Source organism: Ailuropoda melanoleuca, chromosome 8, assembly GCF_002007445.2.
Source record: "Ailuropoda melanoleuca isolate Jingjing chromosome 8, ASM200744v2, whole genome shotgun sequence".
NCBI classification, from domain to species: domain Eukaryota; kingdom Metazoa; phylum Chordata; class Mammalia; order Carnivora; family Ursidae; genus Ailuropoda; species Ailuropoda melanoleuca.
The window spans coordinates 76202446-76220850 of record NC_048225.1 but is presented as its reverse complement, the minus strand read 5'-3'; the positions used below and the strand labels follow the sequence as shown (position 1 = coordinate 76220850).

Below are 18405 nucleotides of genomic sequence, written 5' to 3'. Positions count from 1 at the left end.
TTCAAAAAAAAAAAAAAAAAAATTTAAAAAAAAAAAAAAAAAAAAAAAAAAAAAAAAAAAAAAAGAAAAGGCAGGATAAGAGAAAGACTAAAATAAGCTCAATAAATCAGTTATAAAGATATAAATGGACTAAACTCAGTAGCTAAAAGAAAAAGGACTCATATTAGATTAAAAACAAATAAATCCAGATTCATGCAGTATAAGAGAAACACTTAATAAAAATACAAAATGGTTGGGGCTCCTCAGTGGCTTAGATGGTTATATGTCGGACTCTTCGTTTTGGCTGAGGTTGTGATCTCAGCGTCAGGAATTCCAGCCCCATGTCAGACTCCGCACTCAGCGGGGAGTCTGCCTGAGATTCTCTCTCTCTTTGCAACCCCCACTCACTCTCTCTCTCAAATAAATAGTCTTAAAAAAAAATGGTTGATGGCAAAAAAGGTAAAAAAGCCAAGCAAATATCAACTAAAAGAAAGGTTATAGTTGTATTAAGAGCAGACAAAATAAATTTTAAGGCAAAGAGCACTGTTAGGAATAAAGAGGGTTGCCACAAAATTATATATATTTCTCCAGGAAGATACAACAATGCTAAACTTGCAAGAATCTAATAACATGTATTNCCACTCTCTCTCTCAAATAGATAGTCTTAAAAAAAAAATGGTTGATGGAAAAAAAGGTAAAAAAGCCAAGCAAATATCAACTAAAAGAAAGGTTATAGTTGTATTAAGAGCAGACAAAATAAATTTTAAGGCAAAGAGCACTGTTAGGAATAAAGAGGGTTGCCACAAAATTATATATATTTCTCCAGGAAGATACAACAATGCTAAACTTGCAAGAATCTAATAACATGTATTGGCCTCAAAATACATAAAGCAAATATTAATAATTGAGCTCATAATCACAAAGTGAGGTTTTAATACCCCTCTGATGAAGTGAGATTCTTTATGGCTTTTACCTGTCTCCCTACCAAAACCCCTCTTTGGAACATAATCTAAAACGTATCATCTTTTTTGTCTATTTTATTCACAGGTGTATTTTCAGTACATAGAGCATTGCCCGGCACATAATGGCTGCCTAATATAAACTTGCTGAGTGTTTGAATTAAATAATATGAAAAAAAGATAATAACTATAGAGCCTGAGTAATGCAATGAACAAGCAAAATCCAATGGACGCTCGTGGAACCCCACACTCCTAAATCAATACATTCTTCTAAAGCACACATAGAATATTTATGAAAATTCACCATGTCTAGACTGTATTCTTTGACCACAATACAATTAAGTTAGAAATCAACAACAGCAAACCAATAAAAGTCCATGCACCAAAAAATGTAAAACATAGTTCTAAATGATCCATAGAAGAAATCATAATAAAGATTACAGATACAGAAGATTGAAGAAAACAGAACTTAATGATAACAAAAGTATATTTCAAGACTACCTACAGGGAAATCTATAAATTTATATGCATGTATAAGAAAAAGAAAGGACAAAAATTCATGAGCTACACATCTAAATAAAGAAGTGAGGAAAAAAGACCTACAAAATAAATACAAAGAAAATACAAGGAAGAAAATATTGAAGAAAAGATCAGAGATTATTAAAATAGAAAAAAATATACACAAAAAAGGATCAAAAAGTCAAAAGCTGTTTCTTTGAAAATAGAGAAGTCTGGCAAGAATAATTATGTTAAAAAAGATAAGGTTTAATATTAGAAATAAAAAGGGGTCAAATTTCAGATACAGCAAGAATTTGAAAAAAACAGAACATTAAGAAATACTTGATACTAATATACTTAAAAATGAATAGAATGGACAATTTGCTAGAAAAATATAATTCATCCAAAATGACCCATGATAAAAATAGAAAACCCAACAAACCTATAATTATTAAATACATTAAATCACTAGCTAAAAGTTTACTTACCAAAACTGCCCACCAGAGCCAGATGACTTTATGGGTGAGTTCTACCAAGTAATCAATTAACAGTTAATCCCCATTTTATACAAAGTGTTCCAAAGAATAATAAGGACTTATCCCCACTTCAATTATAAAGCTAACAGAAATATATGAAAACCAGGCAGGGTCAGCACAAAAAAGGACATTTATGGGCCAATCTCACTTATTACCATAAATGCTAAAGTCTAAGCAAATTCTTAGCAAACAAGCCAGGAATGCATAATAAATAATACACATCATGACTTAGTTTAATCCCAGGAGATCAGGATGGTTTAACATTAGAAGGTCTATTTATCCATTTCACTACATGAACAGATTAAAGAAGAAAATTATACAATTTCTGTAGGGACAGAAAAAGCACTTGATAAAATTCAACATCCACTCATGATTAAAACAGAAACAGAAAACTTAGCAACTAGGAACACAAGGGGTCTTCTTTACCTGATATCAGTTACCTATCAGAAAGTACTTAATTAAAAAATTATGAAATAATTCTCCTTAAAATCAAAAACAAAACAAGGATGCCCAGTTGTATTCAACATTGTACTGGAAGTCCTAACCAGTTCAAAAATAATTGAAAATAATCAAGATTTCAGAGGAAAAGGCAAATATGCCTATGGATGTGACCTCCTTGTACTCACGAGGTCTCTGAGAAGTGGTTAAGAGTTCACTACCTTCTGAGAACTCTAGGATTCCAGAATACCTACCTAGAATTCTAGAAGTCCAGAGTTCTCTTATTTTGGTTATCTTTTGCTCTCTTACAAACCCACAGTTATATTTCATCTAAAAAGATACTCTACCACTGTCTGGTGTTTTAAATTTTGGACCAAGCCCTTTTACAACCTGCACTTTTCAGGTTGACCAAGAACTCAAATCAACGTCTTATATAGTAGTCACACTTCCAACTCTGCATCCAGGCAGGAAGGCTGAGCACATCAGTGAAGATTCCTTCGGGACCTCCCAATTACCCACTGCTTTGAGGAAAGTATGTAAACAGTACTAAGTCTGGCCCTAGTACGAGGACACACTACTGCTCTCTCCAGGAAATCTTTTTATTCTTTATCATCATAGTGCTTTTTTTCATAAGCTACTCTCAAACAATACTAAGTCTTTAAAAACTCCCATCTCAGTGTTTGGTAGGGGAATTATATTTAATTTTCTTTCCCCTTGATTCTTCAAATGATTTGCTCTCGTGGTTTTTCTAAGTATTTCTGTATCATGAGTCACTCTGAGCAACTGACTGGGAATGTAGGAAGAAGGCTTCTTTCGCTATTTTAACTTACAGTGTGATTGACCCTGAGCTGGTCACTGAACCTAATCAAGGAACTTCATTCGTTGCTAAATAAAGATAAAAGGCCTGAAGAGAAGAGTTAAAATTAGACCCTGCCACCTAATGACTCAGTCTCTTAATAACTGACTCACAGAAACTAATTAGCTTCTTCCTAGAACATTTCCATTTGGAAAAGATCTTTTTTTTTTTTTTAAAGATTTTATTTATTTATTCAACAGAGATAGAGACAGCCAGTGAGAGAGGGAACACAAGCAGGGGGAGTGGGAGAGGAAGAAGCAGGCTCACAGCGGAGGAGCCTGATGTGGGGCTCAATCCCATAACGCTGGGATCACGCCCTGAGCTGAAGGCAGACGCTTAACCGCTGTGCCACCCAGGCGCCCCGGAAAAGATCTTCTTAACCTCGCCTTGTTGTTAACACTCTGACATATCTCTATGCCATCCTTTTCACCTCTCCATTCGTTTATTTAATTTTACTGCTTGACTTCAGTAAGTAACTATTGCACTCCATGATAATCAGCCCCAAATTAAGTTTTGATGTTGTAGCTGAGGGGCAGGAAAGCAACCAACCAACGAACAGCAACAAAACCAGACCAGAAACACAGGTGGAAGGAAAAGTGGACTTAGACCCAGAAGTCCTGACTCAGTTGGAAGCTTTCTCATGTACTAATTTTGGGATCTGAAGAAAGTCAGTTAACCTCTCTGATCTATAGTTCTAATCTACAAAATGGTCACCACGCTACTCTATATTTCGACCTCATGGGAAACTGATTAAAAAATGAGCATAATGCTTTGAAAAACTGTGAAGTACTACATATTTGTATTCACATTAAGTGAATAATTCTATTCATGCAAAAATGCCATCCTAATATATATATAAGAAGGTCTTGGGCAATATCCATCCATGCTGGACAGATACTATTAAAAATTATAACAGTAATTTGTAAGTATGCACATAATAAATTCAGGACAAGAAAGACTTTAAAATAATAAAATGTACTTTAAGAAGGAAAGCAACATGATTTGGGTGCCTGCTTGAAGAGCAGGGAATAATTAATAAATACTTGAAGATCCTTCTTATTCTAAGTTTTAATCTTTTGAACCCATAACCTATGGTGAAAGCTAACCATACAAGCTAAATGAAAGGAAAACTACAGAGTTAGCAAATTTCACGGTGGGACGAAAGGAACTCTTGTAAATATGATGATCTCTAGATCACACAGAAATTCAAGCAAAAAATATCTGAAGACAGAAGCTGCTTCATTTTCTTACCTTTGCTCTGTATTAAAAAGTGCAAAGATGTGCTTGCTAGACATAAAGCTCTTTTCCACATCTCGAACTTTCAGGTTGTCCAAGGGCAGCATATACTTCTTTTCTTTTTCCTATCGAGAGAGGGAGAGAAAATTGGCTTTAATAAAAGATCTTGAAGCCTGCCAATGGCAACACATCACCTGAGTTGGCCAACATTTGATTACAATATTTTGATACCATCATGCACTATTTTGATACCAGCTACCAATGAATAAAAGCTATCTGAGAAAAGAGACTCCAGTGATTCTCAACACATGGGTCGGAAGGATGAGGGGAGGAAAAGTGTGGAGGAAGGAAGGGCTCAGCGATAGAGAGAACACATGGTCCTCTATCCTTTCTTCCTCATGTGGGTCCCCTTAGATGTTTTAAAATGTTAGTTTGATATTAAGAATTTAGCCATCTGTTAATATTTAACAAAAATGTTCTGGTCCTAATTCAATGAGAAATGCCAGATGGATTTCATTTCGTATTTTATTTGCAGCCTAAGCAGTTTTGATAGCCAGTGCTGGCGGGAGCCTGGAAGCACAGGACCCCAGTAAGAAATACCCCCGATAAACCAGGAGAAAGCACAGCAAAATACTTCCTTCACTTGGGTCTAGAATAAAATGTGGGCCCAGAAAAAAGTGATTCCATTGTTGAGCTCTTTGAGAAAAAAAGAACCCATTAGAAGTACACTGATATTGACTAGAATGAATTCTCTTTTAAAATTAACAATTCTTTTGGAAGAAAATGGAAACTGGGGAGGGAGGTCTGCAAATGGGATTAAACGGGTCTTAGTGAAACATTGGATGCCAGAGAATTATTAGAAACATTTACTATTAGGGATTGGCCCTGGGACAATAGTATCATATGTATAAATGCCTAACAATCAGTCTAATAGGAGAGAATCATGAACTCAGCTTAAGAAACCTAGTCAATATCTATTATCAGGGGCATTTTAGCAGTCCTTGTTCAACAGTACCCTGTGTTTGGTCCCAGCTTATATCTCTAGATGTAGGTCCTGAGAAAAAGCAGGACCAGACTCCAGAGGAGGGAAGTACAGAGACTTAGACATGACTTTTAATAAACTACTATTACTATATTTCCTGTCGAAAAATGCATGCACTGTACAGACATGTTGACATTAGCCTTTTTGTTCCTACAGCCCTACAGTACTAGGCTCAGTAGTGTGGAGAACTCTTTGTGTGTGTGTGTGTGGCGGGGGGAGCATGCGTGTTCGCCCTAGCCAGCTCGTGGGGCCATGTCTGCAGACCCCACAGAGAGTTATTGCCCAGTGAATCACTGGCTTTGCCACTTCTTAGTCCTAAATTAATTAGAGAAAAGTTGGTCAGAACACATCAGAATAGGGAGGCACAGGGAAATAGAGGACTAAATCAGTTGAAGGAAGTTGGTTAGGGAACAAAATGGCTGTCCTGGCAGACAAGGTCATCAAAAAAGCTCAAAAAAAACATAAAAGAAACTAAATGGGACTGAGAGAAGCCTAAGAATAAACATGAAAAACCAAAGCAGTATAAGAAAATTCCAATATTTCTTGTGCAAAAATTAATAATATATTAGCAAGCATAAGGATATTCTAAATAACAAAATATATAATTTAAATTAATGAAGTGTCATAGTTGAGCCTAACTTGTTTGAAACACTTGTCAGACTATTTTAGGACAGAATTCTAAGAGGCAAGATCACAGATTGAATGAAAAGCTATCCAATACATAATCAAATGAAAATGCTTGAAACCCAGGGAACATTTTTTTATTGGATGTTTTTCAATGCCCTAAATTTAAGCAGCTGGATTTTTTTAATGCACCATCCTATTCAACCTTTTGAAATGATGGATTTGCCTTTTAATTGGAAATCTGCATTTCATTGTAAAGATGGAACACAATGTCCTTGGCGTGTTTTCTATAGAAGTAGGCTCCCTTTCATACTGCGTTCTTTAGCATATAGCGAAGACCAAAAATCCAGCGAGTTTACGTCAGACATTAAATGCTGGAGAAATACACACATATGCAGACAGGGGAACATGAAAAATGTAGTTTCATTTCCAAAGTACTAAGTGTCATTTATCCAAGGTTTTTGAGGACATATTGCTAAATTATTTCATAATCAAGAGTTTTAAGACTGAGAAAGGGAGAAGAAAAAGAAGATTCAGACTGCCTTGTTTAATTAAAGTTGTAAGTCAAGTGAAGAATTAGAGAGAGCAGTGAAACAATCTATCATGGATATTTCTAAAATTCTTGGTGCTTTGGGGAAAGAATGATGTTCTGTTAAAAGAACATCTTGAATATGAAGTAGCTAAAATAAACAGAAGGAATAGAGGAGGAGAAAGGATAAACAGAATTATAATTTCCAAAATACAGTGAATCTTAGCACCAGCTTACTTGAAACATTTGTTACATAATATTTGTTAGTTCTATGTAATTGGCCAATAATACCCTGTCCAATATGGTAGCCACCAGTCACAGCTACTACTGAGCACTTGAAATGTAGCTAAATTGGGATGTGCTCTAAGTATTAAATACATACCAGATTTCAAAGACTTAGTGTGAGAAAAAGAATGTAATTAATCTCATCAATATTTTTATATTGATTATATGTTGAAATAATATTTGGAATATATTAGGGCAAATAAAATATTATTAAATGCAACTTCATCTGTTTATTTTTAGTGTTTTGAATATGGCTGCTAGACAATTTAAAATGACATATGTGGCTCACATTAACTTTCTATTGACAGAGCTGGGCCCCATATCCTTGCATCACCCATTTTTTTAAATTTACTTACTTACATATTTATTTATTCATTCATTCATTCATCCATTTATTTTTAAAGTAAGCTCTATGCCCATTTATTCATTCATTCATTCATTCATTCATTTTTAAAGTAAGTGCTATGCCCAGTGTGGGGCTTGAACTCATGGTCCCAAGATAAAAAATCACACAGTCTATTGACTGAGCCAGCCAGGTGTCCCTCTGTCCATTTTTTTCTCTTCTGACCTCCCTGTTTCTGCCATTAGGTATATTTTGCATTCTCCCAGTCACCCAGTCTGAAACCTCACTATCACTGCTAAGGTATTATTTTTCCTTCACCCCCTTTATTACAACAAGACTACAGTGTGCTCTGTTGGAAGCATTAGTCAGAGCTCCCATTGTCTGACGTTTCCATCACGTTAGTCCTGGCCTCTGGCATCTCACAAGCATGTGGCTATAAACGGCCTCCTATCTAATCTCTGCTTTCTAATTCCTTGAACATCACCAGGGAGGGGCAAATTTCTAAAACTACTCTGTCAGATCCATGATACTCCTTCCAAATTTTCACAGCTCTCCATTATTTCTGGAAGAAAATCCATGAAATTTCTTAATGTGACATTGGTCACTTTTGTCACATGAAACACCTACAAATTGGTCCAATCCAGATTGGTCAGTATCTTTTACTCTTCCATAAAAAGTCTTCATTTCAACCAAATACAACTTTGTCAACAGTCTTTTCCCAACTTGAGATACCCTTTCAACTCCTCCCTACTATATCAGTTTATTATTTGCAGTCAAGTTCAAGTTTTACCTTCTGTGCAAAAAGTGTTTCCAAGTTTATGACTATCTGTCTCTTTGTCACTCCCCTGTCTTTCTCCTTTCAATTCATACAATAGGTATTGTTTATTCTATTCATTTTGAATTATACATTATATGAGGCATCCTCATAAATGCATTACATTACAAAATTTGTATGACAGTTGTTCATTTGGAATTCAGAATATTTAGTCAATTCTATTATTCAAGTAGGTTACATTTACAAAGAAAAATAAAAAGTAGAAAATGTTTTTGCAACATTTGTAAATAAATAAGAAATAATTTGATATTTTAAAGATTTTATACTAAGACATTTTGGAGGAAGCACTTATAAAATCGTAGAGGAAGGTTTTTTTCATGGAGATTCAGAAAGAAACTTCTGCATATTTTCAAAAGCTTTAGAAGTTGATGTCACTAATTCAACATCTTTTTATTTTTTTCATTTTTAAACATAGTATCTTTCTTTTCCTCAATACAAAATGGTTACTAGCACTACTTGTATGGGAGGCATCCAGGGACTCTTTGTTCAAAGAGAAAGGGAACATGAGAGAGTTTGTGTTCTTTCCTTCCAGTAAGTATTGACAAGTATTAGAAGAAAGAGGAGAAATAATATAGGACCCCCCAAAAGGATGCATTAAATGTGTGAAAGAGTGTTGCCTGAGGTGGAAGTAACTGAACTGTGAGTGGCAAAATCCAGATGAATCAAGGCAGAGGGAGGTGCTAATTATATGATGGCTACAGGATGTGTTCATTGATCTTTTAAGGAAACAAAAGGATCGATGAAGGACAGATGTGGGATCAAGAAGCGGCCAATGATGGTTTCTAGCTGGCAGGGCACCATCAATATAACTTGGTTGCGGGAAGGAGCTACGGTGGGTATGAGGAGAGGGTTGGGTGTGTAGAGGAATAGCTCCTGCATATGCAAAGGACTGGAAAGTCTTTATATACCTGGTGATCTATATGTAGGGAGTTTCAAAATTTGGGGAACGTTTGAGTGGCCTTGGTTTATGACTACCTTGAATCTTATTTGTACATACATCTTCTCACCAACAAGGCAAGAAAATATTCAAGGATGAGACAATGAGTTCTTCATTTCCATATATTATAATGCCTGGGATAGTGTTGGTCATTGAAATTTATACACCATATTATAAATATTTGAATTAATTTGAAAATGTCTGATAACCAAAGCCAAATGTTAAGATATTTGATAGTCACATATATTTGGGAATAAAAAAAAAAATCCTGTAGGAAAGAAAAAACCTGTAAGAGATGCTTAATCGATTGGCACTGCTTTTGATCATGAAATATTAACAATGTTTAGATCGACTGTCATGTGCATTTCTCTCTCTGCCTCTGTTTGCATGGCTTCTACTTGCTAGGAATGTCTTCTTTCCCGCAAGAAAGCACATACTAGTGGCCCTGAAATTTATGTCAAGTGCCACCTCCTCCATGAAGCCTACTCTGATTACAGCATGTCATGTACGTCTCCTTTTTTTCATTTTCAAAAGATATGTATTTATTTACTTACTTGAGAGAGAGAGCGACAACTAGCAGGAGGGGGAGAGGAAGACAGAATGTGAAGCAGACTCTGAGCTGAGCATGGAGCCTGACGCAGAGGTTTTACTGCACGACCATGAGATCACAACCTGAGCCGAAACCAAGAGCTGGGCACTTAACCAGCTGTGCTACCCAGGCGTTCCATATATATCTTTTTTTAAGAGCTCTCAAATTTCCCATGGCTTTTGTCCTGGGCTATATAGGATGCCATTTCTTATTTATGCTCATCTTGCCTCTGTAAATAAATTGGAAGCTCTTTGAGGGCAAGGTTTATGTTAAAATTCTTTTGTGTTTACATTTACCAGTTATACACTGCTGCACATACAGATACTGTTTACATTTGACTGTAAATGATGCAGCAGAAATAAAATTCCAACATGATGGAATTTTACCACTGTGCCGTACTTATACTAGTTTACAACTGTGTCTACCTATCTACTCTTATGTCTATTAATACGTCTATACTACTATGTTAAAAATTAAACAGGGGTGATATAAAATCTTATTTTAATGCCTGAAACACTGGCTTTGAATAAATTTATAGCTTTTTGCTAGTATCCTATTGGGTGAAATTTTACTAACCTAGGCCAATATACTTGATTTTATTAATACAAACCTCATGGCTTAAACACATGCATGCACAGTAACATTTCAATACACTTCAAAACAATACAAAAACCCAAACCAGGAAATACATTGTTCTGAAGAGGTAAGAATGGACGTAATTTTTTTTTTTAAAAAAACAGGAGAGCACAGAAATTAGAAGAGAATTAAGAAAAATGTATGAAAAAGTCAGTAATGACACCAAATATATTTTTGAAATATGTGATAATGGAACTGAATTTATTTTCTGAATATATATTTATTATAATTCTTCACTGGCTTGCTGTAACAATTCAAAAGATCATGATAATATTTCTCAGGCTAATAAATAATCAGAACAGAAACAGGTTCCATGACAGATCAACAGAATATTCCATACTGCTGAGAATAGCTGAGCTTCATTAGAGCAAAGATTCCCAGTTTTGACCACTCCTCTTCTCATACTCACATAATGATATCCCATGTTTATTCCCTGTTACTGCGTTTGTCATACCGTATGCTCCTAATTTGTTAAATGTCTCTTCTCCTATTGAGAAACTGACATCTACCTGTCCTCTCTCAGTGTTGCACTACCTTGCTAGCAATGAATGGGGCATTCCAATGACCCAACCATACAGCAATGTGTGTAAGCCACACGGATGGTCCCACTGCACCAGCCAAAGGAGGAGACAGATCGTGTCCCCAAGAACCTGGTCCACAAACAGGGCACTAGCCCACAGATTAGTCCAAGATGAAAATTAGCCCCCCTCATCCAGGGACTATAAATGCTCTTGCAGAATCCTGGAAACTCATGACACACCATGGGACACTCTTTTTATTATAATTTGCTTGTTGCTCAAGAGATAATAATGCTGATCAATATTTTTCCTGACAAAGTTTTCTTTTTTCCTTGATACATTGTGGCCAGAATGTTTGCGAACAGAGAAACTAGAGACATTATCCTGGGTTTTGGGGTAGGTACCTAGGCCAAGAAAAATGTGATGCTCCCATAAATTAATGTTAGCCTTTCATCCTTTGAGTAACTGACACAAGAGTTATGCAAGCATACATTTTCATCATGTTCCTCACCCCCGCCTCATTCTCCAAAATGACACCATACTGCCATTCAGAGTAAATTCAAATTCCTCGACATACCCACTGTGCCAACCACAGGACTCCTGCTTTCCAGGAAAGTCAATGCATTTTTATTTTCCACACAGAACACATCTAACCATATCTTCTTGTCTTTGCCTATACTGTTTTTTTCCACTAGAAATGCTTCTGCTTATTTGTCACTCTGCTTCTCTTCCACTCAGAACTCCTGCAAAAGATGACTCCATCTAGTTCAGACTTAATACACCTTTTTTTCTTAAAGTATTACCAGTCTCATTTTTTCTGTCTTCTTGTCCTTCTCCCTTCCACGTGCAGACTTATTATTTTCAAATTGGGGGGATCCTTCAAAAAAAGTTCTGACACCAAAGCTCATTATATTGGGTAGATTAAAAAGTGATACTCCTCGGATTGAGGCAGGAGCGGGGCTATGAGAAAACCTGCCCAGTAGACTCACCGTCTTGTTTAGATGTTGCCTCTGAGAAATGCAGTTGGAACACCGAAGGACTCTAGTGCACAGGCCTGGATTTCCAGATCCGTCTTCCGGAGCCTGGTCCCCCTACCAGCCTTGTTCTCCTGGTGCTTCTGCAGTGCCAGGGCTCTGCCCTCCCCCAGTCTGCCTGGAACTTGATATGCCTCGTCTCTCTAGGTCTCCTACACTGAGCAGCTCCATCTAGCTCCCTGCCATTTCTAACTGAGCAAACAGATATCTCCGGAACCACGGATGTGATTTAGCAAACCCTTCCAGTTCAAACCACTCTTGCCATACCCTGCCGGACTGACTGGGCACTTTGATGCCTCCTTTACCATTTCCAGAACTTCTCTCATCCCAGTCCAATCCCTTGACAGCATTTCTGTGCTTGGTTTACTTTCCATCTTATTTCTAAGTGGCTGAGTGTTTCACCAAAGCGTGTGTATGCTCCGTCTTTCCAACTACAAAGTAAACTCCTAGGGAAAGAACAAATCTGCTACTATTATCACCGTTATTACTGTTGTTGTTAATTATTCTATGTATCTTGCTCCTCTGCTATTATGTAACTATGTCCTGACTTCCCTATCAAAGCATAAACTCTTTGAGGGAAACAACTGCTTCCTTCTTAGTTTTAGTTGCATAGTTGACACTCATCAAACACATGTTGAATGAACATATAATTGAGTCCCCGCATGGGCTGGCATAGTGCTTTGCTTAGATTAAGGACTCCGAGATGATGAGTGACTTAGAAAATAATCAAAATATCAAAGAAAAAAGAAAGGCCATAAAAATATTAAGAATACCAGAATACTAGATCCACATGCTGTTGAAAACTAAAATCTGGTGTTTATTGCTATTAAGAAGTTATAACTATAGAGATGTACAAGGATGAAACTCATAATACAAACTGCCCATCTTTTCATTTAAGCTCCAATTCCCTGCTTTAATCAGAATTACATCTTGAGTAGTAAACAGCATCTGTGAGCCAGGAGGCTGCTAGTAAAAAGTACTTCTTTATATTTTTCCCTTGGGCATTGAAGAAACTGCCCATGTGTAGGCTTGATGGGCTGATAGTAGGCCCAAGGAAAGTCTATGGTTTATATGCCATTGTCTTCATGGCTGCCCCCCCTGCATTCATTCAGATACTTAAATGGAGCTACACACTGGCATATCCCCACTGCATAAGGGAAAGTTAGCAATGCTTGCCATTACCCAACTCGAGACCTTACTCTTTTCCTGGCTCCTTCCCTTTCTTCAGAGTCCAATTCAACTTCCACCTCCTCCAGGAAGCCTGCCTGGCCGTAAGAGCCCACTGGAGGGCTCCCTCCTCCATTCTCTTTGCATTCTTAGACAGTACCACTTTTTTTTTGTTTGTTTTGCACTTAGTATATATTATATTTCCAGGTGCCTCTAATACCCTCAAAATGTGGGTTCTGCTCTCCTCCCAAAAAAAGGACTTTTGTAATTTTAAAGTGAGAAAATTAGAGACTTTATTCTCGATTTTTATATTTAATCTCTATGTAATTCTTATATTTAAAGAAATATTCATGAGTATTTGTACATATAAGATTGAAAATGTACAAGACTGACAATGATAAGCATACTAAAGAATAAATTTAAAGAACTTATGGCTAAGCATGGCAGATTGACCACATCTGCCTCCCCCAAATCCATTACTATGATAGTAAAAGAATAAAAAGATATTGACCTCAAGGATAAAGAAAAACAGGAGGGGAGAAAACAGCAGACAAGAAATTCCTGAAAGCTCTGGAAGACAGAAGGCAGAGGAACATTCATTGACTTAGCATACAGAAAGGAATTATTCCCCCAAATTCCTACAGAGGGAGAGAATGGAGGAGAAGCCACCCCAACTGGGTCCTGCCCTGTTCTTTGGAAGCACCTGATACCCTACATGAGGGGATAGTTGTGGGGCTGAGACAGCACAATCAGTCTGTATACAGAAGTACACAGAACAACTAAGGACACAGGGTTACCTCCTCAATGCACAGCAGCACATTCCTACCGCTAGCAGGAGATCAGAGATAGAATTATACAAGAGAAGTTCTGGGACCCAGAGCTACCGGGCAGGGTGAACAGCAAAAGTAGAATAAAAACCTGAGAACTTAGTGAAGTCTTCACGTTGAAATGTCCCTCCTTCCCTTTTCCTACCCTACCCCAGAGTGCCAGCAACCGGATGTACTTCTCTGGACTATCGGACTGCTCTTCTCAGGGGAGCTAAATAGTTTCAGGGAAAATGCTCTGTATTCTAACATTTCAATAAAATAGCAGCTTGCTACTGATCTTGCAGAGAGAGCCTATAATCTGCAAGCTTCACCCACACACAGAGTTTCCAAATAGCTGAATGGCACAGAGTCTTAATAGATTAGACGCATCACAGCTATTAAGTGGATGCTGAGGATGGGCTATGTCAATGCCCATTCCAAACTCCTTATAATGTCTGAGTTCAACTCGAACTCTCTCTCCCTTCCCAATCTTGCTCTTGTAACTAGGGCTCCAGATGAGATATAGTTTCAGTCAATCTAATATATTCCTATCCATGCCACAGTTTGATTCAGAACTGAGTCACACCGGTGAGCTACAGAGTATGTGGCACCTGCTTCGTTCGTTGGCCTGGATCATGGCAGAGGTGGGATGGCTCTGGATCCAGAGGCTGTAATATGGGGGGTGGAGGGGCTTCCCAACTGTGTGGTGTCCAGTTTGGTGGAGGCAGCAGCTCCCTGGCAACCCCAGCTCTGAACCTCAGTTTGGAGAATGAGTCTGGGAAAGTCAGTCCAATTCTGTAATTTTCCCCTCCCAACAGTTCTTTGAGCAATTTATCCCCCTTAATAAATATTTTTCTACTTAAACAGCTAGAGTAGACGCTGTTGTTGACAACTAAGAACTCTGAACATACAATATCTATATCTAGTCATCATATATGATTGTGTTTTAGAAAAAAATGAATAGTCACCAAAGCGGAACAATAGTATTTCCCAACAATACATTATTTTTAAAAAATGAACTGATTATTAGCATGTGTGTGTGTGAAAGAGAGAAAGAGAGAGAGTTGGAAGGAGATGGTTTATGCAGTTCTGAATTTTCAGGACTTTTCACTCAAGGAAAGAGTCTCTAACCAGGAAAAAATTCTATACATGAGAAAATTTAAAAGGGCAGGTAAAAAGGATAGCATTTGAGCAGCTCTGCAAGAAACACAAAAGGCAACAGATGTGAATAAAACAATGAATTCCAGTGGCATATATGTCCATAGACTATTATAAGCTACCTCTGTAATAGCAGTGTACTTCATGGGTTAAATTTTTTTCTACTGGTAAGCAAAGTACAGGGACTTAGTTTGTGTTTTATACTTTTTCAGTTACTAGGAAGGAAAAAATTTACTCAGCATGGCAAAACATACTGTAAGCACTTTAAAATGGGCATACTTCAAATGCTTAATGGTCTCATTTTTTCATTTCTCTCTGTTCCAAGGCAACACAACTTACATCTTTAAAAAGAGAACCTTTCAAGTTTGGAATAGTGGCTGGTTTACTTGAAAAGGTGTGTGATATGATGCAGATTTCTTGTAGTAATATCCCTCAACTCTAACTTCAGTGGCTACACATTAAATTACAAAGTGAATTTAAGAGACTCCGCAAACTGAAATTATGCTTACTTTGTAACAGCTTTCAAGTGCATATTAATCATACAAAATTCTACATGCATAGCCCTTTGAGTATACTTGTATTAAATAAAAAGTGTTATTTTGGCTAAGTATACCATACATTCGAAAAAGTTCAACTCAATAAAAGTACCTTGTTTACAAATGCAGCATAATTTTTACTTATCTGAGAAAATGGAGGTCAGGAAGGCATGTACAAATAAAATCCTCTGACAATTCCCAGAACTTGGTAGACGAATGGTTTAAATTTTACCCCCATCATTTGTCACCAAGCTACAAATAAAAATCAAAGCCAAATTTGCCCCTCTCCACTATCATTTCAGCGAAGAAACACTCAAAAAGAGGCAGCACTATGGAGAAAAGCAACAGGACTGAGTGTTCAACCCAGTTAGTGAGTTTTTGTGCAGTCCTTTGCACTGACTGGAAAGCTACCCACCCCCCACTACTGATATTAACATAACTCTGTAGGTTTCTTGTTGAGACTGAAACTGTGTGTTTGCAAAGGAGAACTGAGTAGCTGCCCTTTGTACTTGAGTGAGAGCCCTTCTCCCTGTGTTCCAGGGAATGCGGACTCAAGATGGATTAGGGAAAAAGGGGCCCCCTTCCATGCACCTTCTGAGTTGCAGCCCTGGACTTAAGATGACATTTGGCTGAATTGCTCCAAGCACAGCTGGTGGTCTGCGTACCACTGTTACTGGCTCAAACACATGTTCACACAAAAACAGGGCTTTGGATAAGGGGAAAAGAACTGGAATAATTCTTCTCCATCAATCCTAATCATGTCTGCAGATTAAATGAGATTATGTGCATTACATATTAAATGAGAGGGTTTCTATTCAGGGACTCCTGACAAATGTTTCTTTACTTTTCCTTGGGGAAAACCTTTTTTAGCCACCCATTTCCTACCCATAAACACACTAAGGTGTTCTCTCTTCAACATAAGTTCTAACAGTCAGCTTTGACACTTGTAAGCTATAGAACTGTGAGGGGAAAATTGGAAGTTAATTACATGCCCACCAGATAAACACACATTAAACATGAACAATATCAAGCCAGGAGGGTGGCAAGCAATGAAACAACATAAACAACTTTAAACTACGGTTTCCTATTCAAAAGAGACTTGTAAGACATCCAGAATTGTGGAACTGTGTCGATAGCCATGGAAAGAGAGATGAGATAGGTCTATAGGCTAAGAGGTAATATGAATTTCTCTCCCTTGCTCCCACAGTGGGCTGCACAGAATATATCAAGGAAAGATTTGAGGGGAGATGAAAGTTTTCAAAGAAATGTACAAATGAAAATTCCATAATTAAAGAATCATCTACTTTTTATTACAGATAAGTTTTTACACTTTTAAAAAATGCAAGAGTTTCAAGACTGGCTAAAAAACTAAAAGGCAGGGAAGATTTGTTTTCTTTCTCTAAACCTCTTCCATCCGGGCAGTTTCGCTTTTCTGCTGGCTCCAAACCAAGATGGCCTTGAGTTGGCGGTTTTTGCTACTGCCTAGTTTGTAAGTTTCTCCCTCTGCTGTATCCAAGAAAAGCTCCCCCTCTCACTCCATTTGTCTTTTATTACCAATTGGATTTTTAAAAACTGAGAATGGGGACTCTGTTTACCTCGTCAGATCCCTGATACTAGTGGGCACTTAATACATGATGATTTATGATATCAAACTCACCTTTGCTATGTCTCATTCTGCTATGCTTTGCTTCATGTGAACTTACATTATAATAAATTTCCAGCCAGAGAATCGATTACTATTAATTATTCTCCTCAGATAATATATTTCCATTTAAATCAAGTCCTTCAGTCCTGCCTGAATTGACAGAGTAGGGGTGAGAGCCTGAGGTTGCCCTTAAATCATCCCAGTGGGGAGCTGTCTAGTCCAAGGCTGGACTTGAAAACAGACTGCTTCTCCACGTCTTCAAGCAGTAAGTTTCTCCAGCTAAAGCTACCTTATCCCCAGAGAGTTTCTAAGGTCTTAAGAGAATTCACAAGAAATTTGGTGTTGGTACTTAATAAAATTGGTATAAGGGATTTTCTGAATTGTCTAGGGAACCACGTTATAAGTAAGCACCAGCAGCCAATTTTAGTGCCCATGATTGTGTTTGCACCAAGTGGTAGTACTCTGTTCGTAGTGTGCTGATAAAGAAAAGAGCAGAGAAAGACATCCGTGCCTCAGTTATGGACTTTCCTCTAACGATATCACAGTGCCCTGGGTGGATAGAGGTCTCATCCCAATAGGATAGAAGTGGCAGGACGGTGGTCAGGTTATACAGCACAGGTCAGCCTGGACATGCCAATCTCAAAAGACCCTATGCCTGGAAACCAGAATATATTCCTGTTGACTTTATATTATGTTTCCTAAAAGGACATCATCTCTCACACTAATGTTGCTGATTAATGGAAGTTTCTTGGTAATATGAATTTGTTTGAGTTTCACATGATTTGTTTTTTTGATGTAGAATGACAAGCAGGATGTGTTTATGTATTTGTAGATATGTTACATAAATCTTCTGTTTCTACATACTTAAGTAATATTATGAATTAAAATAGTTTGCCTATGCTCACAATTGATGAGGATCCTTTTCCTTTAAAAGCTGTTTGCAAATTATCCAAGTTTGAAAAACACTGATTTAGGAAAAGTATATTTAGAATTCTCTTGAAAGAGCTGACATCGTCAAAATAGGTACAAACAAACGACCTTGACTTACAAATGATTTGGAGCCGAGCTTAAAAATTGCTTCAATTTCTAATTGCCCTCAGCAGGACCAGGAAAAAAAAAATGCAGGTCTGGCCCTCAGAAGCTGGGAGGCCCAGCCATGGCTAGAGCATATATTGAGGGTCCTTGGGGGAACTGTTTTCCTGCTCTGTGCTTCAGTTCA

General features: G+C 37.4%; 1 protein-coding gene across 9 annotated transcripts in view; it reads right to left on the bottom strand.

The window, feature by feature from the left end:
* DNM3 (dynamin 3) overlaps nt 1-18405 on the bottom strand; it is a 532818-nt gene that overhangs the window by 150352 nt on the left and 364061 nt on the right. For all 9 annotated transcript variants that reach the window (XM_034666734.1, XM_034666737.1, XM_034666735.1 and 6 more), the window contains one exon: nt 4518-4627. In XM_034666734.1, coding sequence (XP_034522625.1) covers nt 4518-4627 — 110 coding nt within the window. The remainder of the gene's footprint in view (nt 1-4517; nt 4628-18405) is intronic.